Source organism: Emydura macquarii, unplaced genomic scaffold, assembly GCF_026122565.2.
Source record: "Emydura macquarii macquarii isolate MOO-44397 ecotype Brisbane River unplaced genomic scaffold, CSIRO-AGI_Emac_v2 contig_212, whole genome shotgun sequence".
Taxonomy (NCBI): domain Eukaryota; kingdom Metazoa; phylum Chordata; order Testudines; family Chelidae; genus Emydura; species Emydura macquarii.
In genome coordinates, this window is record NW_027130349.1 from 8439107 (window position 1) to 8461992 (window position 22886).

The 22886-nt window shown below is 39.1% G+C and overlaps 1 protein-coding gene across 2 annotated transcripts in view; it reads right to left on the reverse strand.

The window, feature by feature from the left end:
* Positions 1 to 22886, reverse strand: part of DLGAP1 (DLG associated protein 1) — a 571137-nt gene that overhangs the window by 125708 nt on the left and 422543 nt on the right. For both annotated transcript variants that reach the window (XM_067547338.1, XM_067547348.1), the window contains exons 9-10: positions 9983 to 10160; positions 7036 to 7276 (exon numbers count right to left, since the gene is read on the reverse strand). In XM_067547338.1, the coding sequence (XP_067403439.1) occupies positions 7036 to 7276; positions 9983 to 10160 (419 nt within the window). The remainder of the gene's footprint in view (positions 1 to 7035; positions 7277 to 9982; positions 10161 to 22886) is intronic.

Genomic DNA, 22886 nt, shown 5'->3' on the forward strand with positions numbered 1-22886 from the left:
ACTAGTTAGTGAAGTAAAGTTACTGCATAATCACAGTGTGTTATTAGAATTTTCTGAATGAATGTACTGATCTAAGTTAGTAGGGGGCTGCGGGAAGAGCAAACAGGAAAGCCACACAATAGTAGAGCTAGGCAGGAAATGGTTTACCTGTCCCATGAGGGTTTATTAGATTTCAAAAATCTCTGCTTAAAACAAAAACAAAAAACCAATCAATTCCTCCTGCACTAACCCCCAGGTCAAGTTGTGGATCCCTTTCTAATCTGTTGGTTACACAGTATAACAGTTGTCACAAAGATTTGGTTGGGATACAAAGCTTTTTTGTTTTGTGGGGTTTTTTGTTTTGGAAAGAAAACTTAATTATGATTTTAAATTTAAAAAAAACATTTACTCAATCCTTGCTAATTAAATTCTTCAGCTAAGTAGGCTGCTTTTATTTCCTCCTTTGGATTATCTGGTCAAGAGAGGGGAGGTGTTTTATGTACAAATATCCAAAGGGTTGCATAGCCAATAGAAAAAACTGCAATTGAAACAAAGGGCTTGTGGCGGGCTGCATTTAGAAACAGAATGCAAATGCACACGGGGGAGGAAGTTGGAACTGACTGAGCACCAGCTATTTCAAAGTTCTGTTAGATTTCTCAGAGATTTTTGTCCAAGGGCCAATCTGTCCATAAAGAAACAAATACTTAAGTAATTTAGGAATATTTTAATTCTTAGGGTTTGAAGTTTGATTTTCAGTTAGGGCAGGTCTATACTAGAAGTGCTACATCGGTGCAGCCGCACCACTGTAGTGCACCAGTGAAGACGTTGTATGCCAGTGGGAGAGAGGTCTCCTGTTGGCATAATTACTCCACCTCCGCGAAAGGCAGAGACTCTGTCGGCAGGAGGGTGTCTTTTTCACATCCCTGAGTGATGTAAGTTAAATTGACTTAACCGGTAATGTAGACCTGCCCTAAGTCAGGAGTCACAGCTGGAGAACATGCCAAGACTGGGGCATAGCTAGCAAAAAGCTGGATAAAAAGTAGCTAAATAAGACCTTCATGGAAGTTGAGACTGAATCTTAAGATAGATTGAAAAAAGACATGTCTCTTCTGGTTAGGTTGTAACTGTGACCTGCAATGAGAGCTACAGACATGCAGAATGGGGCCTAATATGTTTAAACATCTTATAATTATCTAATTGAATCTGAATGAAATGAAGAGTTAGGGAGCTTAATCTACACCAAAATGCACAGAGGTCACGTCTATACTACAAGTGCTACAGTGGCATGGCTGTAGTGCTGCAGCTACGCTGCTGTAGTTTAGAAATGTACTACAGTGAAGTCAATGTAAACCCACCCCCTTGAGAGGCACTTGCTAGATCAATGGAAGAAATCTGTTGACCTAGCAGTGTCCACCCCAGGGCGTAACTATGATTGTGGATTTGTCACATCCCTGAGCAACATAACTATATTGGCTTAAGTTTTAGGTGTAGATCAGGTTCTATAAGAATGTGCTGTCACCACCCATGAAGTGAGAGAGAGATGATCAGATAGTTAAAAGTTAAAAGGATCAGATACCTAGTTAAAAGGAAGGTTCTCTTCAGGGAAGACTAATAAAACCTGCCATAGCTGGAGCCATGAATATCTACCATCAGTTTGTAGTAAATCTGTTTATTTTGGGTCTCTAAGAAGAGCGGTTTGTAACCAGTGGTTGGGTACACAATCTCCTTTTTTGTTTTCCTGTGATCCACTACCTCATGTGACTTAATCTGATATGTTCCCAGGCCACAAGCAGTTCAGAAAGTCTCTGCTGCAGTGTACAATCATGGCTGTGTGTGTATGAGTGAGTGAATGGCAAGCCCACTTAGATAATGAGAATGTAAGAGCTGCCATACTGGATCAGTCTGTGGTCCTTGCCTCGAATCCTTTCTCCAACAGTGGCCCATACCAGAACTTCAGGGGAAGTGTATGGAACAGGGAAATTATGGAATGATTCAGCCCTGTCTTCCAATCCTGGCTTCGGGTAGTCAGAGATTTAGGGATGCTCCAAGTACAGTACCCTGACCATCTTCGCTAATAGTCACTGAGGGACCTATCATCTATAAATTTACCCAGTTTTTCTTGAACCCAGTCATACTTTTGGCCAACACAACGTCCCATGGTAATGAATGCCACAGCTTGATTGTGTATCATGTGAAAAATTACTTCCTCTTGTTTGTATTAAACCTGATGCCTGTTAATTTCATTGGGTGACCCTGGGTTTTTGTATTGTATGAAAGGATAATTAACATGTCTCTATTCATTTTCTCCACACCACTCGCGATTTTATAGACCCCTATCATATCCCCCCCTTAGTTGTCTCTTTGCTAAAATGAATAGCCCTAATCCTTTTAGTCTTTCCTCATATGGAAGCCATTACTTCTTTGTTGCCCTTCTCTAAATCATTTCCAGATACATTATATCCCTTTTGAGATGGGGCGACCAGAACTGCATGCAGTATTCTAGGTATTGGTACTCCATGAACATAAGAATGGCCATATTGGGTCACACCAATGATCCATCTAGTTCACGATCCTGTCTTGTGACAGTGGCCAATGCCAGGTGCTTCAGAGGAAATTAACAGAATAGGCAATCATCAAGTAATCCATCCCCTGTTGTCACGCCCAGCTTCTAGCAAACAGAGGCTAGGGATACTCAGAGCATGGTGTTGCATCACTGCTCTTCGTAGCTAATAGCCATTGATGGACCTATCCACCATGGATTTATATAGTAGTATTATGGTATTTTATATCTTATTTTCTATCCCTTTCTTAATAGTTCCTGCTAGCCTTTTTCACTGCTGCTGTGCAATGAGCGGAATTTTTCAGAGAATTATCCATGGTGACTCTAAAATCTTTTTCTTGGGTGCTAACAGGCTAATGTAGAACTCATCACTGTATATATATATAGTTGGGATTGTTTTTTCCAATGTGCATTACTTGGCATTTATCAACACTGAATTTCATCTGCCATTTTTTTGCCTAGTCACCCAGTTTTGTGAGATCGCTCCGCAGCTCCTTGTAGTCTGTTTTGGACTTAACTATCCTGAATAATTTGTTATTGTCTGCAAACTTTGCAATTTCACTCTTTACCCCCTTTTCCAGATCATTTATAAATATGTTGATCAGCACAGGTCCAAGTACAGATCCTGGGGGGACCTTGCTGTTCATCTCTCTTCAGTGTGAAAAATAACCATTTATTTCTACCCTTTGTTTCCTGTCTTTCAACCAGTTATTGATCCATAAGAGGACCTTCCCTCTGATCCCATGGCTACATAGTTTTCTTATGAGCCTTTGGCGAGGGACCTTGTCAAAGGCTTTCTGAAAATCCATGTACACTATATCTACTAGGTCACCCTTAGCCACATGCTTGTTGACTCCCTCCGAGAATTCTAATAGATTTGTGAGGCATGATTTCCCTTTACAAAAGCTGTGCTGACTCTTTCCCAACAAATTATATTTATTTATGTATCTGATAATTGTGTTCTTTACTATAGTTTCAATCAATTTGCCCAATACTGTGGTTAGGCTCACCATCCTGTTAAGTACCAGGATTTTCACTGGAGAACTTTTTAAAATCCGTATTATAATAGCTACCTTCTAGTTATCTGATACAGATGCTGATTTCAGTGATGTGCTACATACAAAAATTATAGTTCTGCAATTTCATATTTGCATTCCTTCAGAACTCTTGGCTGAATACCATCTGATCCTGGTGACTCATTACTGTTTAATTTATCAATTTGTTCCAAAACCTCCTCTACTGGCAACTCAGTTTGGGACAGTACTTCAGATTTGTCACCCGAAAAGAATAGCTCTGATGTGGGTATCTCCCTATCATCCTCTTCAAGTGAAGACCAATGCAAAGAATTTGTTCAGCTTCTCTGCAATGGCCTTGTCTTCCTTGAGTGCTTTGTCATCTAGTGGCCCCACTGCCTGTTGGCAGGCTTCCTGTTTCTGATGCACTTAAAAAAATACTGTTAGATTTTGCCCCTTTAGCAAGTTGCTTCTCAAATTCCTTCTTGGCCTGCTTTATTATATTTTTACAATTTACATGCCAGAGTTTGTGCTCCTTACTATTTTCCTCATTAGCTAGCTACTACTGATAGAGAAAGGGTGAATTGATAGAGGTCAGTATTTCTAGAGTAGGAGGATCACGTGTCTAGTCCTCGACCATCAGATGCATGTAGGTTTAATTGTAACTGTGTCTGATGTCTGTAGCAAATGTATTTATCACACCACAAATAGGGAGATACATCTGAGACTCTCTTCCCCTTCCTCTGTAACTGTTTGTTACCATCACCCATCATTTAAGATGGTTATAAGAAATGGTTAAATTCCTTTATAGAATCAGATAGCTGAAACAATAGGGGCCTCCACCCCTACCCCAGCCACATCACTGCATAAAACAAAGGCACATGTAGGCAGAGGGGTTTTGCTGTCTATTATTTTGTGAATGATTGTGTGTCTGTGAAAGAGAGGAAAAAGGTACAGAGGAGTTTAGAGAGAAGGCAGCAAGGAAGCACCATAGTGCTGAATAAGCACTAGGAATGTGGCCCTGAGGAAAGGCTAGAGAAAGAGTTATTTTTGAGCTGAGTGCTGGCTGAAAGGATTTGGATCTGTGAACAAAAAAGCACTCTTTCCTGTTGTTCGATTCCTCTTGTGTTTACAGAAACAGAACTTTGAGCATTCTTTGTAAATAAACAGGATTGCATTAAAAATACTTGACTCCATCATCAATTTCTCTTAACTGGAACAACCTGCAAAACCACTGAATTTCTGGCTAACTGCACAGGTCTAAAAGGATAACAGTATCTTCTTTTTTCCACACTATCTTGAAGTGTATGTGAATAGGAACTACCTAGGATGACTACAGTATTATTGCCTATCTGTGAATCAGGCAAAGGCTCAGGAGACTAATTCCATACAAGAACATCTATTTAAACAACCAGTTGAAGCTGTGAACCCCATAAAAGTGATGGTTAAAGTGGTAATAACGGACAAAATGTGACCCTGAAGAGCCTGGAAAGACAAAATAAAAGGCAAAATAACCCAGTAATTCCTATAATAGAGGACAAAGAACAGAAATCTGCAGCAATCTTAAATCCTTCTGCAAGGTCCAGTTTAATGCTACAGGTGCTTCCCTCTCTGGATTTTAAAGGGACACCTGCAAAAGGAGTAGCAAGTGAAGCAAGATCTCTTCCCTTAGATTATATTTTAAAGCCATATTCTCCACTCCATATTCTCTCCTCAGTCCTCTGGGATCACCTACAATCATCTTTCTTTCTCTTACTCAAACCACGCCACACTCAATTTTTTTCTAAACCACCAAAACTTCCTTTTGAGTACAAAAAGAATGGACGTTCTTCTTATGGGGTTAATGCTTAGAGCTGTTTTAAAATAGGAAACATTTTAGCATAGCCATTCTCATTCTTATGAAAAAAATCCATGTATTGAAAACATCTCACAAACTCCAAGGCACCCATTATGGTCTAATAATGGCATGCACGTACCGCAAGTTTTCTCCCTTCAGCTGCATGCCTCACAACACATCAGAGATAAGCTATTACTGTATGATGAAACAACACACATTTTATGTAAATCCCTCATCTGTGACTGGGTGCAAATTACAGGGCTAAATCCTGCACACACAAAAATGACCTTTCACATTCATAATACTGTAGTTTGGAAGTTATTTCTTACTAGTCATTGGTTTTGAAGAGAACCTTATTATAGCAGTTGTTAAAGATGTTTTGAAATTTATGATGTGTTGCCAACATACATCCAATAACGCTTACTCTTGATATTGTAAATGGTATAAATTAGGCTGCACATTTTTGATAAACAGCCTGAAAAAGTCTTTTGATCATGGAAGCCAGTTGAAAAAGTGGCCTTGAAGAGGGACTGGGATCAGGGACAAGGAATGCATGAACTCAAGCTACTGCAAGAGTGAGATAACACACATAAAAGGAAAAAAAATTAGAAAAGACCGTAGAATTAGCAGAACATGGGGAAAAACTGGTAGGTGGCTTCTAGCAACCTGAATGTAGAATGAAGTGATGCTTGTGTGAGGCAGTAAAATGGATACAGGGAAATAAGTCAAAAGCAGGGGGCTCTTTTCAATCCCCCTCTAGAGAAAACAGCTTGAGAGTCCTTGTTTCTGGCTTTCTTGAATAGGGCTATGAAAATACAGATTTTGCCTTTGTTCTCTGATCTGTTTTTTTCTTGAGTATGAATTCTGGTGATACTGTGTAGTGGACATCATGGTTATCTTTGCACTTCAAACAACAAGAGGTTTTTTTTTTTTTTTTTTTTAAAGTAACCATAAATAATTTAGAAGATTTGAAAAAAATGTCAACCTCAGATCTTCTTGTTTCTGTTACAAAGCCTGAATAGGTCCAACCATTAGAGGAGGGGCAGGAGAGAGAGACGGGCATGCTCCCCCACTCCCCTTTTTGCTATCCTATTTAAGCAAGGTGACTGGAGGAGCAATTCATCATTACCCTTCATCCCCTCCAACTTTTAAAATATGCTCACAGCACTGCGAAGAAGAGGACTTTATGTATGTTTATTATGCAAGAGGATCCTCCCAACTCACCGGCAAGCAGAGGGCCAAATCCTCAGCTTGTATAAATCAGCATAGCTCCACTGAGTGCATTGATTTACACCGGCTGAGGACCTAGCCCAGAGTATGTTGCTCCTGCATAGCCTATCTGCAGCTGCTCTCCCAGGACAGGAAAAGTAGCCGATGTGACCACTGTGTTCTTCCCCCATGTGTTTTTGGGTCCTTGGATCTGCATGTCTCCTTACACTACTGGCTCTCTTGCTCCCAAGAAGAGCATGGTTCTTTGGTATCTGGGGTTATGCAGGTTTCCCACAGTCTGATCCACATATGCAGAAGAAACATAGCATCTCCAGTGCATTTCACACCTAGCTAGTATTTGGCTCCTAGTGTAATATACAGTGCACCAAGTGGTGCTTTTCTTTTGCCCCCTCCTGAATTCTCTCCTTGTTACTCACCAGTACTGCTCTGGATGGTCCTCACTGTGGTGGTTGTGCGTGGGGGAGACGAGGACCTCAGTGACACGCACTCATCATCTTGGGAACAGCCCTTCTCAATTGCTCTCACATAACTGTGGCTCCTCATGCGGAAGCAGCCTGGCATTGGCAGATCCAGGGCCTCTACAGCCTGAGACTCTAGTTCGCTGAACACTGACTCGCAGACTGATTCAAACTGACCATTTACTTCCATCTCGCTCACCTGCAGGCCAAGAATAGGCAATTTAATTGTATCCCATAGATCAATTTATCCCATAACAACATTTATAAACAAAAATGCCCTTTGAAAATGAACAGTACATGATTTACACTTTATTTTTTATGCAGTAAGAATTCTTCAAGAAAAATATAAGATGTACCTATTCAGATTCAAGAAAATACAGAGCTCTGGACTTTGTGGGCTAAGTCTCGATCTCATGTAACTAACCCAACTTGGACCGAAAGCAGGGATTAAAACAGGGGTTCTCAAACTTTTTTTTGCTGGGACCCTCTTTGAAAATATTTTCCTCCTCCCCCAAGTAGTGATCCCGCCCATGCCATCCTTACCAGCATGCGTGGTGGTATGACAGCGTGCAAACCCCCCTTCCCAATAACCTTGCGACCCCCTAAGGGATCACGACCCCCAGTTTGAGAACCCCTGGATTAAATCATATTAAGAGCATGAGCCTCTCCAACTTGAATGAAAGGACTAACTCCCCTGGCTGGCAACTATCCCTTTTGTGGACCAGCCCTCAAAGAGTAACAAAGAGGCAAAGGGCACCTATGTTTCTAAACTCAGGATTGAGCCTTGAGATTGGCATTAAAATAATAATCACCAGTATTGGAAAAATGCAAATCTGAAACAATCATGTATACCATGATTTCATTATTTTTCAGGCATTCTAAAGGCGCCAAAACCAAGGGAAGATATAAATGGTCTAGGAAGATATGAAACATGCTATACTGGGATGAATTTTAAGAAAAAAATTGGCTGAATATCAGGGCATATTTCTGCACAGTGAAATCTGTTGGGCTATGGAATAACTTCCTAAGGGAAATAGTGGAAAGAGATCGAGTGCTTGAAAAAATACTAGATAAAGCACTGGATATTATGTTGCAAAGAACAATCCTACATTGGCAAGGGATAGATTATATTACCAGACAAGTGTCTCCCAGAGCTAACTTCCAGGATTTTTTTAAAGCTTCCTATTTTTTATTGGCCAGGGAGTCTACACTCTTCAGAGGCTAGATAGCCCTTTTTAAAGCTTCAACTCTCTCACAAATCAATCAGTCTCAATTGGAGTCAAATAGTTTTATCCCACACTTACAAGTTCAGCTTGCTGTTTTCTGCTGGCTTCTTTCATAACTCAGTTTCTACAGCATCAGCTTATACTTTGTGCAAGTGCTGTAGATTCCTACAGCATATAAAAGCAGATGGCTCCTCTCAATGTCCAAATTCAGCAATCCCTGCCTGAGCAGTGCAGATTTCTTCCTGAACCGAAGTCATTCCTCTAGCCCATTTATCCTGCATAAAAGTCCATGGGTGAAATCCTGGCCCCACTGAAGTCAGTGACAAAACTCACTGACATCAATGGGATCAAGATTTCTTAAGTCCTACCAGCTATACTTATAGATTTGCTTTGATATTTGCTTACATGGACACAGAGCTAGCATTAATTTTACTCCAGGAATACTTTAAAAATGAAAATTGCTCTAAAACCAAAAAAGAAATCTCTACTGAAAATGTACTATCAATTTAAATTGGCCTCTACTTTTGCAAGCATAAATTGGAGGTTCAAATTGTGACAGCACTGAAGGTCATCCACAACATGAGTTATTACCAGTGATTTAGAATATACAACGCCAAATGAAATGCAGTGCCCTACACTAGTTGGCAAAAATATATAACATGCAGAATAACATATCTGATTATGATGTTTTAATGTAGTGATGTGTTTTAATGTGCATATTCATTCACAAAGAAAATTACCTTTTATCTTAGCATCATTTTAGGGCCCAACTCTGAAGTACTGAGCATCCTTTGCTCCCACTGCTTGTAAGCAAAGTTGATGGCACTCAACACATCCCTGACCTGGGTCCTAATTTTGCATGCATGGCAGCTAGCCAGATGCGACAGCATGACAACTCCAAATGCATATTTTACACAACAACAGGCTATTCCACTGTCTCAAAACTCATAAGTTAAAATATCCCAAAGTACACAATATTCAACTGTCAGACTGTAGCTGGCACAGAAAAGGATGTTATGATTTTTCAGGAAAATAATACATATCTTCATAATTAATATATGAACCTAACACATATATACAATGTACACCACAAGGTCAAAGCTCTGTCAGAATTTTTTAAAAAATATGTGTAAAGTGGAGTTAAGAAACCTTTTTAAAAAACTGGATTAAAGTCTACTTCAAAATAACAATTGTGAAATACAAAATACCAGTAACCCTGCTTCTTTTTCCCTCCAACATTTCATGGTATCCACTCCTTAAAGGAAAACTGGGAAGGCTTTACTCATTCTCACTAGGACTCCAAGGCCTAAATTTTTAAAAGTGACTTGTTATTTTGGGTGCTAGACATGAAATTCCCTAGACAGAGTTCTCAGCACCTGTCCTCTAAAAAATCAAGCCCTTTTAAGGCATTTCACGTTGTGCAACCAAAATCACCAAACAATTTTCAAAATTTAGACTATGACATTTTCAAATCCTATTCCTTCACAAAAATATATACAAAAAACATCCCCATAAGTCCTTTTTAAATTCAAATGCTTTTGAAAATACGTAATTTGTTACATGTCTTACTTCATTTCAGGAACAGTCAGGTTGTTGGTTCTATACATTGCACACACATCTGAACTGGCTGGTGAGTGATTTTGATCTTATGTTCTTAGCTGTGCATGCTTGCCACCCACCTGACTAATAGTGCTCATGGCTCTCATGTAGCTCTCATTCCGGGAACGGAATTTAGGAGAAGTTAACAGACCTGCAGGGTCCAGACTGTCCAAACTCCTATTGATTGAGACTTCACTTACTGCCCTCAAGTAACTGTGGCTCCGGATCTGAAGTTTTGGAGAGTGCTCGTTGGATATCCTTGAAGGAAACAGTGGGAAAAAGATATTTCATCAAATCCAAATAGCTTATCTGTGACTGGGAATGACAGTAAATTATTCTGCTAGAAAGTAAGACTCAAACCAGAAATTATGTAACCCTTAAGCATTTATAAATTCAGTACAGTACAGCAAATTGGCCAGTTCCAGTTCATTTATAAGTACAAATTTTATAAGTGCTTCTATACACATGCTAAAAGTCTAAATACCAAGATGGGTGAATTTGAGTGCCTGGTATTAAATGAGGATATTGATAAAATAGGCAACACAGAAACTTGGTGGAATGATGATAATCAATGGGACATGGTAATACCAGGGTACAAAATATATAGGAATGGCAGAATAGGTTGTGCTGGTGGGGGAGAAAAGCATAGTCAAATATAGTAAAAGTCATAATTGAACCAAACTGTACCATAGAGTCTCTATGGATAGAAATTCCATGCTTGAATAATAAAAATATAGCAGTAGGGATATACTACCGACCACATGACCAGGATGGTGATGATGACTGAAATGCTCAGAGAGATTAGAGAGGTTATAAAAATAAAAAACTCAATAATAATGGGAGATTTCAACTATCCCCATATTGACTGGGTACATGTCACCTCTGGATGGGATGAAGAGATAAACTATAAATGACTGCTTCTTGGAGCAGCTAGTAATGGAACCCCGAGAGAAGAGGCAATTCTTGATTTAATCTTAAGTGGAACACAGGATTTAGTCCAAGAGGTGAATATAACTGAATCACTTAATAATAACGACCATAATATAATTAAATTTAACATCCCTCTGTGTGTGGGGAAAACACCAAAGAAGCTCACCACAGTACCATTTAACTTCAGAAAGGGGAACAACACAAAAATGAGGAAGCTGGTTAAACAGGAATTAAAATATACATTCCCAAAAGTGAAATGTCTGCAAGCTACATGGAAACTTTTTAAAAACACCATAATAGAAGATCAAATTAAATGTATATCCCAAATTAAAAAACGTAGTAAAAGGACCAAAAAAAGTACCACCATGGCTAACCAACAAAGTAAAAGAAGTGGTTAGAGTCAAAAAGGCATCCTTTAAAAACAGAATGTAAAATCCTAATGAGGAAAATAGAAAGAAGCATAAACTCTAGCAAGTCAAGTGTAAAGGTAAAATTAGTAGGCCAAAAAAGAATTTGAAGAGCAACTAGCCAAAGACTCAAAAACGAACAGCATTAAAAAAAAAAAAAACCCCACAGACGCAGGAAGCCTGCTAAACAATGGGGCCACTGGATGATCTAAAGGAGCACGCAAGGAAGATAAGGCCATTGTGGAGAAATTAAATGATTTCTTTGCATCAGTCTTCACTGCAGAGGATCTGAGGGATATTCCCACACCTGAGCTATTCTTTTTAGGTGACAAATCTGAGAAACTGTCCTATATTTAGGTGTCATTAGAGGAGGTTTTGGAACAAATGGATAAATTAAACAGTAATAAATCACCAGGACCAGATGGTATTCACCTGAGAGTTCTGAAGCAATTCAAATACAAAATTGCAGAATTAATAACTGTGGTATGTGACATATCATTTAAATCTGCTTCTGTACCAGATGAGTGGAGAATAGCTAATGTGACGCCAATTTTTGAAACACGCTCCAGAGGGGATCCTGGCATTTACAGGCCAGTAAACCTAACTAGAGTACCAGGCAAATTGGTTAAAACTACAGAAAAGAACAGAATTATCAGACACATATGTGAACACAATTTGTTGGAGAAGAGGCAACTTGGATTTTGTAAAGGGAAATCATGCCTCATCAATCTATTAGAATTCTCTGAAGGGATCAACAAAACATGTGGACATGGGTGATCCAGTGGATATAGTGTACTTAGACTTTCAGAAAGTCTCTTAAGCAAAGTAGGCAGTCATGAGATAAGAGGGAAGGTCCTCTCCTGGATCAGTCACTGGCTAAAAGACAGGAAACAAAGGGTAAGAATAAATGGTCAGTTTTCAGAATGGAGAGAGGTAAATAGTGGTGTCTCCCTGGGATCTGTACTGGGACCAGTGCTATTCAACATGATTCATAAATGGAAAAAAGGGATAAACAGTGAGGTGGCAAAATTTGCAGATAGAAAACAACCCAAGATAGTTAAAAGTCTAAAGCAGACTGTGAAGAGTTACAAAGGGATCGTACAAAACTGGGTGACTGGGGAACAAAAGGGCAGATAAAATTCAGTGTTGATAAATGAAAAGTAATGCATGTTGGAAAACACAATCTCAATGATACATACAAAATGCTGGGGTCTAAATTAGCTGAGAAAAGAGATCTTGGAGTCATTGTGGCTAGTTCTCTGAAAACATCTGCTCAATGTGCAGTGGCAGTCAAACAAGCTAACAGACTGTTGGGAGCCATTAGGAAAGGGTTAGTTAATAAGACAGAAAATATCATAATGCCTCTATATAAATCCATGGTACAGCTATATCTTGAACTCTGCATGCAGATCTGGTTGCCCCATCTCAAAAAAGATATATTAGAATTGGAAAAGGTACAGAGAAGGGCAACAAAAATGATTAGGGGTATGGAACAACTTCCGTATGAGGAGAGATTAAAAAGGCAGACTTTTCATCTTGGAAAAGAGATGACTAAGAAGGGATTTGATAGAAGTCTATAAAGTGTTGATTGGTGTAGAGAAAGTGAATAAGGAAATGTTATTTACTCCTTCATATAACACAAAAACTAGGGGTCACCCAATGAAATTTATATGCAACAAGTTTAAAACAAACAAAAGGAAGCACTTCTTCACACAATGCACAGTTGACCTGTGTGGAACTTGTTGCCAGGGGATGTTGTGAAAACCAAAAGCATAACTAGGTTCAAAAAAGAACCAGATAAGTTTATGGAGGCTAAGTCCATCAATGGCTATTTAGCCAGGATGGCCAGGGATTCAACACCATGTTCTGAGTGTCTCTAGCCTCTGTTTGCCATAAGCTGAGAGTGGACAACAGGGGATGGATCACTCAATAATTGTCCTGTTCTGTTCATTCCCTCTGAAGCACATGGCACTGGCCACTGTCGGAAGGCAAGATACGGGGCTAGATGGACCATTGGTTTGACCCAATATGGCTGTTTTTATTTGCTGAAACTGACTTCCCATTTTGTTTGGTAGCTTTTTTTTTTTTTTTGGGTAAACAAAGGACAAATCAGTCACACCATCATAACTGTACTATATTTATTGACAGAATAGTCCAAAGCAAAACTTCATGCTGTAGTGACAACAGCTGAGTTGAATTTCATGGGAACCATAGTAAGTTGTGCACTGGGTGTCACTTATAAAGCAACTAGACACAGGACTACTGTTTGTATTAAGAGTGAAGTACTGAAAAACACACATTCTATTATTAGAAGAGCTGAGAAGATGTGGTAAGCATAGTCAAAGAAATGGCTGTTTCAAATATAATATACTGAAGGATCTCATTACAACCACCATCAAAATAATAAGGGAGATAGTGAGTCCAGAAGAAAAGGCCTAATAGAAAACCATATGGCTGACTGGTTCATCAAGCACAAAGCTGCTGAGCATCCACTACTTGTACTGAACTCAGTGGGAGTTCTAGGTGCTCAATTCCTCTTAGGGTTTGTCTTTTAGGGAGGTAAACTGGTGCTAATCTTTTGCAATATACATTTGATACCCATCTCTCTGTGTATGTAATAAAGATAGTATTTTACAGTATATTCCAGTTAGACTTGACAGCTTGCTTCTTAGGGAGTCATAGGAGATAAGAGTCACTAATTGTAAATCAATTATATATAATGTACACAAAAGGAATCTGGGGTCACCGGGCAACCAGTCATTCCAAGAACATATTACTACATTGATGTAACTTGATTAGATGTGATAGTTGTTTTGGACAGTGACAATAGCCGCAGGTTATAGGCATTTTTCATGTCAAACTACTATTTTCCATTTTCAGGAAACACATTAAGTAGCTTGTAAATGCACATTCATTTAAAATCAAAAGTTTAAAAAGTCCATTTCTGTTTTTCCACCTATAATGACCACATCATTAGAAAAATGGGAAATTGGCTAGAAGCAATGTAACTGAAGGTCCTCTTTCATCACACTGGGCCAGACAGACCAGCAATAAATTAATTTTCTTAACTGATGTGCTATTTGACCCAAAGCAATAATATTGTCATCATAAGTGAGAACAATATTTTGTATGGATTCTGGTGTCAGTAATGACCCTCTGGTTGTGACTTCGTATGTATACTGAAATTGTAGAAAAGAAAATCATCTCTGTTTTACAGGACAAATGCTACTTAAAGTTATTCCACTGCCTTGTTCATCATAGTCATCTGATCATGCACATTTCAAATATTTCTGTTGGTAAAACATTTCAAAGATGCTATTTTGGGACAGGTCAGAGGGGGTCCCTTATGCTGGGGATGTGGGAATGGTTTTTAGATTTGCAAATCATTTCATGTTTTGTCCAGGCTTGATGCTCAAGAATTTCTTGAAAGGAAATTTTAGTTTCCACAAGTTTATCTCCAATAATGATGAGTTTTGGTGCCTTTAAGGCAGCATTCTGAAAAAAAATATATAAATTCAGCTCATCCTTTGATTTCTCTCTCTCTTTCTCTTTTTTTTTTAAAGAGGAATATGTGCTTTTGTATAATCAAATTAGGGTACCGATTTTCCTTTTTAAGGAAACGGGAGTTTGTAGCCAACTGTAGTTCTCCCTCCATCTTGTGATTTCCTTTTCAAACTTAAATATCTGTTTATTTATTTTAATATTTCTCTTATCTATTGCAGACTCATGTACTGCAGGGGTTTCCAAACTTTACTTCACCAGTGGCTGACCACACTGGAACCTTACTAGGCACAGCAGGGCTACATATTCTTTTGCACTAAATGGAACAAATTGCAGGCCTCATATGTAATACTTAGGCTATCAATGCTACAAGTCCCTACATGAAATGCTCCACCCAGCTCAATCTAAGAAACTTTCTACGTAGATAAAGATGGTACAGTGAGGTCTCCACAGGCTGTATCACCATATAAAGAGGATGGCAGCCACACATCAGAGTGGCCTCCATCATGGCCTTTCACTTAAACAAATAACTTTAAAGATTTTTTTTAAAAAGTGCAGTATATGTTGAAAGGAACACTCTTCTACATCAAACATGATTTTTTTTCTGGGATGCCCTCAGCTCCTTACAAAGTTGGCTTGGTCACACTATTGAACAAATTAGTTTTCACTTTGACATGGAAACCTCACTACTATGTGTGCACATGTGTATGTATGAAAGAACGAAAGTGAGAATGAGAGAGAGAAAACACAAAACTAATCACAAGAAATACACACACAGGGCTGACTTTAAAGCTAAGTGTGAAAATCTGTGTGCCATTGTGTGCTTAATTTCTGCAAGCAACTGCAGATAGTATGCACTCAAATAGCTAATAATGGTAATTTGTATGTGCCGTTACACATAATTCTGGTAATTGTCTACATATATTAGGTGTGTAGTTTAATTGTGTAATTGTACACCTAACTAGTTTAATAGATAAACCCATGAGTAATGGTGTAATACAGTATAACCATTAATAAAGAATGCCATGTTCTCTGGATGATCTAATAAAAATGAATCTGAACTATTTGTTATTAGATAATTATTATTAGAAAATTCTGCCACTACTTGAAGACTGTTCATTCATTTGCCTTCTCCAATCAGTGAGTCAGTAATTGGATGGACTAGATCTGAAAAATGTTCAGATTACTCTTGGGACAGTAATTTCAGATTTCCAAATGGAATAAGGAATTCCATTTACGATACTCTCCATCAGTGCTCAAACACCACATACGCACACATTGAACTCTACAAATAAAATGACTGACCTATCTATCTCCTCTATTTGTGGTTGGCAGAGCCTTCACATAACAACTTACCAAAACCTTATCAATAGATCTCTTGGAAATAATTCCTTGTATGTAATTTACTTGGAGCACTGAGAATACACATACAATCCAAGTTAAATGAATAATTCATTACAAAAAATGTATCAGATGATTGCAAACTGTTTCACTGCTCTCTATAGATATGCAAGCTGATCAGAATGTCCTCAAATGTATTTGTTAACCAAATTAATTCAATTTTATTTTACTTTATGGATTGATTGTAAACAGTTTGTTGCCTGTATTCGATATTTGATATACAAAATTTAAACTCCGTTGATTATTTGCAAATTAGTCAAATAGGTCACCTGGTGTTGTTTCTGTTCACTGATTGGATGTATGTGCAAGCACTGAATATAACAAATCACAAAATTCAGTGCACAGGTATTGTTAATTTAAAATTTGTTTTTTTGTAAATATTCATGCATGCATCTTTGAAATTTGCTCTCTGCAAATGTTTTGTCCACTGTAACGAGCCATGGCTACATATATACGGACACCTTAGTCATCAGCAGGGAACAAATCTGGGATATTCAGCACCAAAAACAAAGGCCTCGCCCACTTGAGTTAATGGAGATCTCCCCACGGCTATAAGAAGCAAGCTGTCCTAGTCAGAGGGGCCAGCCATCAGATGGAGACATGATCATATGCACCAGGCACCACTAAACCTTGATGCATGGAAAGCAAATACAAAAGAGGCATGAACCTATGTGAAAATTTGAGCATGTATTTGCACAATTTTTTGCAGTATTTTCCCAGTTCCATACAAATTCACCTAATTTCTCTGTCATGGTAAATGCCTTATTATTTTCTGATGTCAGTGGTCGATGCAAACCGGTTCTTTTTCTGACTTATTTTGGTCAGATAGTTGGTCCTTAACTATGTGATTGGACAGTTCAGGAAATGTGTTTCACAGGTGGTAACTTATCACAGAGTTAGTGTACATGACAGATGGGGAGTCATTCAGGGACTGAGATTTTGGCAGCCACTAGAGGAGGTAACTGTTGCCTACTGATAACCATGTTCACAGGTTTTACTATGTTTATAAATGGTGGGAAAAATAACTAAGGTTTAAAATACAGGCAACGAGTAAATACAGGTAACTAAATTCTTGTTGGAGGCATCCCTTGTACAGCAAAAGTGTTATTTAACAGCTCCCACAGACGTTCAGGATTGTTACTTTATAAATGTGTAATAAATCATCATCATATCCCACAATAACTATGCAATAATCTTTAACGAATAGCTGAAAAGTCACAGGAAACTTTGAAAAACATTCTGTTTAGGAATAAATCTGCCAATATTTTCACTTCCTTAGTTTATCAGAGACTTTTAAATGAAAATGATCTTTGTTTCTTAACAGTTCATCTACGGCTGTTTATTCTGTATTCCATAATCTTTTGTTTGTGACATAATTTCCACAACAACCAAAGGTGATTAACGGAGGACTCCGACTATGGGGAAGATCTTCAGCTGAACTGAAATGGCTTAGCTAGTTTCACTGACTTTATTGTATATAATAATTAGCAGCAGGAACAGATGAACACAAAGATCCTGGAACCAGCTCCTCAGGTGTGTTGCATCCTCTTTGCATTGCATTACCTGCCATGAACTACATGACTCAGGGATGGTCACTCAAGTACAAGATTGGCCCTGAACAGAGTGGCAAAGAGTTTAATTACAAAGGGTTGTACACCAGACCACCTGCAGCTAGCATGGTGGGAGATAAGGGTGTGGCTGGGCTGCCCTTAAGCTGATTTTGAGCTGTGTTTTGATCCCTCAAGGTCATTACGTGATGGTGTAATTTAATGCAGCCTTCAGGAGCTTTAACACAGCACAAGGACAACATCTAACTATAGTGTTAAATCTAGCCCTGGATGATTTTCTCAAGATCACATCACACCGGAAGCCTGTAACAGACGCAGTGAGTCCTAGCCCAGTTTCTAAACCACAAGATCATTAAAGATCAGAACAATGCAAAGGTAAGCTTTAAGCCACCTTTGCACACCATCTTGTGACTAGTGCCCTGTGCATTTTGGCCACACCTGAGTTGGCCCCTGACTTTTATTCAAATACACTTATGGGGTAAAAATGTTAGCAGGACTGTGCCTGAATGGTGTGTTTCTGAATGTCTTCGAGGAAGTGCCACTATATCTTCAGGTTGTCTCTGACATGCAAAAGATAAGATGGACAAAGAGGATTTTTCTATTTACAAGAACAGGGCAAATCTGATGATAGGAAAATTTCCTTTTGTTTTTGAGGGGAGATTGGATAGTATTATACCTGTACTGTCTATGGCAAATTTATTAGATGATCATATTGTAACAATCAGTGAAGACAGCACCTCCACCAAGGTGGTGCAGTATCTTTATCTTAGTGTTAAATTGTGGTGTGTTTTGATATTGTGTTGTTGTTTTGGTTTGGGGCTAGGTGCTGGTGAGAGGGCAGAGGTGCTAGGAAGATGTTCAGTCCTGCCCACGTGTGCTAGGATTGGTACTTGCAGGGTTCCAATAAATCCTTTGATTTCTGTAAGCAAGTATTACAATATTTCACTTGTGGATGAAAAGGAGTGTAGGATCAGAAGAATGTGTTGGCAGTGACTGACTTTTTTGCCTGTGAAAGATCTGACACTAAAAAAAGAGTTATGAACAAATCTCCCTGAGAAGACATAATTAGATGGTCTTCTGCATTTCAGTGTGCAGATTCATAGCTCAAAACAGAGTGTTGTGCTACATAGATTCCTTGACACGGCAAGATGAAGTATCAGCTGTGCGAGACAAAAGGAAATGGTAATATTTCCAAATATATGTAATGAATACCTCCACTATCCAGGCTGTAAGGAACAGCCAGTGTAGAAATATACTCTAACTCATCTTTAAAAAAAATCTTTGCCTCTTGCTGGTTAAACCTCCCAGAATTCATTTTTCTAGGCTATCCCTGATAGAAATAATTGGTTCTATTGGAACTGTGCTATGATGAATGCACTCCCTCCCCCAACCTGGCTGGTGGGAGCATCCAGCACATAATTCTGCATTTAACTCTATTTTCATTTCAGCTTTTGCTTAAGGGAAAAATCATCTGCCATCTGATGCTAAATAAAAGCTGAAGGACACCAACAAAGAACATGCGCAGAACAAAGCCATTCAAGTGTATTCATCTTATTCCAGTCATGATGTGAGTCATCAAATGGGTAATTTTATCACAAATGGGTATTTGCACTTGCATTGTGTTGTGTTAACTTTTCACTGCACAGTGTACAAAGCTGTCACATTACAGAAATTGTCAAGGGCAGAATATCAACTACTCTGTGCATTTGTTCTGACTAGAAGTTTGCCACATTTTGAAGAATCTCCTTTTCCATATTGTTTAAAATAATATGATTATCTTGCTCAAATTTCACAATTTGAAGATAAAATCCTAGTACATGTCATGGTACAGTTTCTATGGAGCCAGCCACGAGAAAGAAAAACGAAAACTTGCACATAACCAGAATATCTTACTTGCTCAGCAGAGATTCAACAGCAATAGTAAAAAAGTGACCACTGATTTCCTTTTGATTATAAGACTCTATCAATCAGACTCTATCAAATCATCCTAATAACATGGACCAATTGGCATTCATCCCCATTAATCATGTGGGATATGCATTATTTTATTAATAATACTTTGCAAGTTCTTTTGAGGTGGATCACATGTCAGACAGGCAGGGCAAGAAGGGGCAGTGACTTCTACATTTTCACTCATATTTGTCTCTCTGCCTGATACTACAGACTCTAATATAGCTGAACAAGTGATTGCTCAATAATTAATCCAAAACTCAGCTCTGTTAAATGCCACACAGCTCTCTGATGGCAAAATGTGCTGGCAAAAATGTGCTGTTTTTCTGTGTAAGCACATGATGTCCTGCCAGAGAGCCCCTGTTTGTTTGATAAAGACAACAGAACCTTAATCAACTTATATTTGTAAACATTTTTCAAAAGCACAATCTTAGAATCACAGAAGATTAGGGTTAGAAGGGACCTCAGGAGGTCATCTAGTCCAACCCCCTGCTCAAAACAGAACCAACCCCAACTAAATCATCCCAGCCAGGGCTTTGTCAAGCCAGGCCTTAAAAACCTATAAGGATGGAGATTCCACCACCTCCCTAGGTAACCCATTCCAGTGCTTCACCACCCTCCTAGTGAGAAAGTGTTCCCAAATATCCGACCTAGACCTCCCCCACTGCAACTTGAGACAATTGCTCCATCTTCTGTCATCTGCCATCACTGAGAACAGCCAAGCTGCATCCTCCCTGGACCCCCTTGTAACACTGATTAGGGGAACCAGTTATGATATTATTTAACCTCAATATTTCAAAATTACAATAATTCATATGAGATAGGCCATGTCATGTACTGTTAGAAAGGTTATAATTTGCTAAGTATGATGATATTGTTTATGTGCATGTGTTGTATTTGTATTGGAAGTTATGGATATGTTTGATGTATCTGTATTTCAACTTGTGCTGTGTTTCTGGGCAACACCGCAGACCGGATGGCTGCAGCAATAAATTGCTTAATGGCCCATTAAGGAAACTCACTGGTATAATGGGCACAGGGAGAGAACCCAGGGGCTACACCTGATAAGTCACCAGGATTTACTCATGTGACCCTGGCCTCCATCTTATTTCTGTAAATTTCCACAAGCAGCATGGAAAAGGCCAAGGGACATAAAAGACAGCTGTACCACATCCATTTTATCTTCAGTCAGTCTTTAGACTTCAATCTTCAGGCTTCATCTACCTCTGGATCAACTCATCTGCAACTGAAGCTGTGAAACAGAAGGACTGAGACCCATCCAGGTACTGGAAATACACCAGAGAGGCTATACAAGCCTGCAAACTTCACAATTCTATTGGAAACCTGATATATATTGACTTTTAAATCATTTGTATGTATCTGATTGCTTTAATCATATAACATTTCTCTTACAGTTTGTTTCTTTCCTTTTATAATAAACCTTTAGTTTTAGTTACTAAAGGATTGGCTGGCAGCAGGGCATTTTGGGTAAGATCCAAACTTATATTGATCTGGTACTGTGGCTGACCCTTTGGGGTCAGGAGAACCTTTTTGGTAAAGAGCTTAGATTTTTAAATACCTTATCTCTTTACTGGACGATTGGGAGCCAGAGACTGAAATGCAGTAAAGGGGGGCTCTGTATATTTTGTTTTAGCTTCTTGATAACCAGTGTGGGGAATCAGAAGCACTGTTCATGGCTGGTTGGGAAGTCTGACTTCAGTGTCACCCACCAGTGCTGGGAGAATCTGCTCTCCTTTTGCAGTCTGCCCTATCCCGGCATTTTCAGGTGGCTACTCTAGGCATGGATGGGTCACACCCCTCTTCACGTAGTTGAAGGCCGCTATCAAATCTCCCCTCGTTCTTCTCTTCTGCAGACTAAACAAGCCTAGTTCCCTCAGCCTCTCCTCATAAGTCATGTGCTCCAGCCCCCTAATTATTTTTGTTGCCCTTCTCTGGACTCTCTCCAATTTATCCACATCCTTTCTGTAATAGGGGGCCCAAAACTGGACACAATACTCCAAATGTGGCCCCCCCCCATGCCAAATAGAGGGGAATAATCAGTTCCCTTGATCTGCTTGCAATGCTCATATTAATGCAGCCCAATATGCCGGTAGCCTTCTTGGCAATAAGGGCACACTGTTGACTCATATCCAGCTTCTTGTCTACTGTAACCCCCAGGTCCTTTTCTGCAGAACTGCTGCCTAGCCAGTCAGTCCCCAGTCTATAGCAGTGCATGGGATTCTTCCATCCTAAGTGCAGGACTCTACACTTGTCCTTATTGAACCTCATCAGATTTCTTTTTGGCCCAATCCTCCAATTTTTCTAGGTCACTCTGTATCCTATCCCTACCCTCTAGCATATTTACCATTCCCCCCAGCTTACTGTCACCTGCAAACTTGCTGAGGGTGCAATCCACCCCATCCTCCAGATCTTCTTTAAAGCTATCTGTGACTGGGTGGCCATGAAGTCGCTGCCAATCAGCCTCAGAATCAATCTGGAAACCATTCTTCTTTAACTAGCTGTGGTTTCAGATGGTCTCATGATGGTCTTTGTTTCTGAGGTTGTGCTGTAAGGACCATGGGCCAAAATCAAAGGCTTCTTCAGTCTTTAATTTTGATATGACTCTCTGCTTCATTTATTAATGTCTTCACTCTTATTATACAAGGAAACCATATATTTATATAGTGCCTTCCTACCCAAAAGATCCAAAAACACCATATACAAACAAAAGAATAGGCCAAATAATTAGGGATGCTTTCATCCACTACTGGAATGCAGTTGCCCTTAGAGTGAAATGCAGCAACGTTTAACAGTGCATAGCAAGGCTATACAACAATTATGGACAAGTGACAATGAATACCATATTCCATTGAATATACTGGGAAAAATCTAGATAGGCATGGTATCATTTTCTTAACCAAAATCTTGCCCAGATCCTGGAATTAACCCCTGTAATCTTGTCAAAAGTGGTGTGGTGATGTTGTCTCTTTTACATACCGTCGGAGAGCATATAAAAGAAATACAGTATTCCACAGTAATGGTCCAAAACATCCAACAGTATTACTATGGTGTTGTGTAGGGCATTACTGTAGAATATTGCAGTATTTTTAATACATCCCAGAAAAGAAACTCATTTTGTTTAGTCATACTCCGTCTGGCTTGTAAAGGCCTGATCTATACCTATAACTTTGGTCAACCTAGCTATATCACTCAGGGGAGTGAAAAAT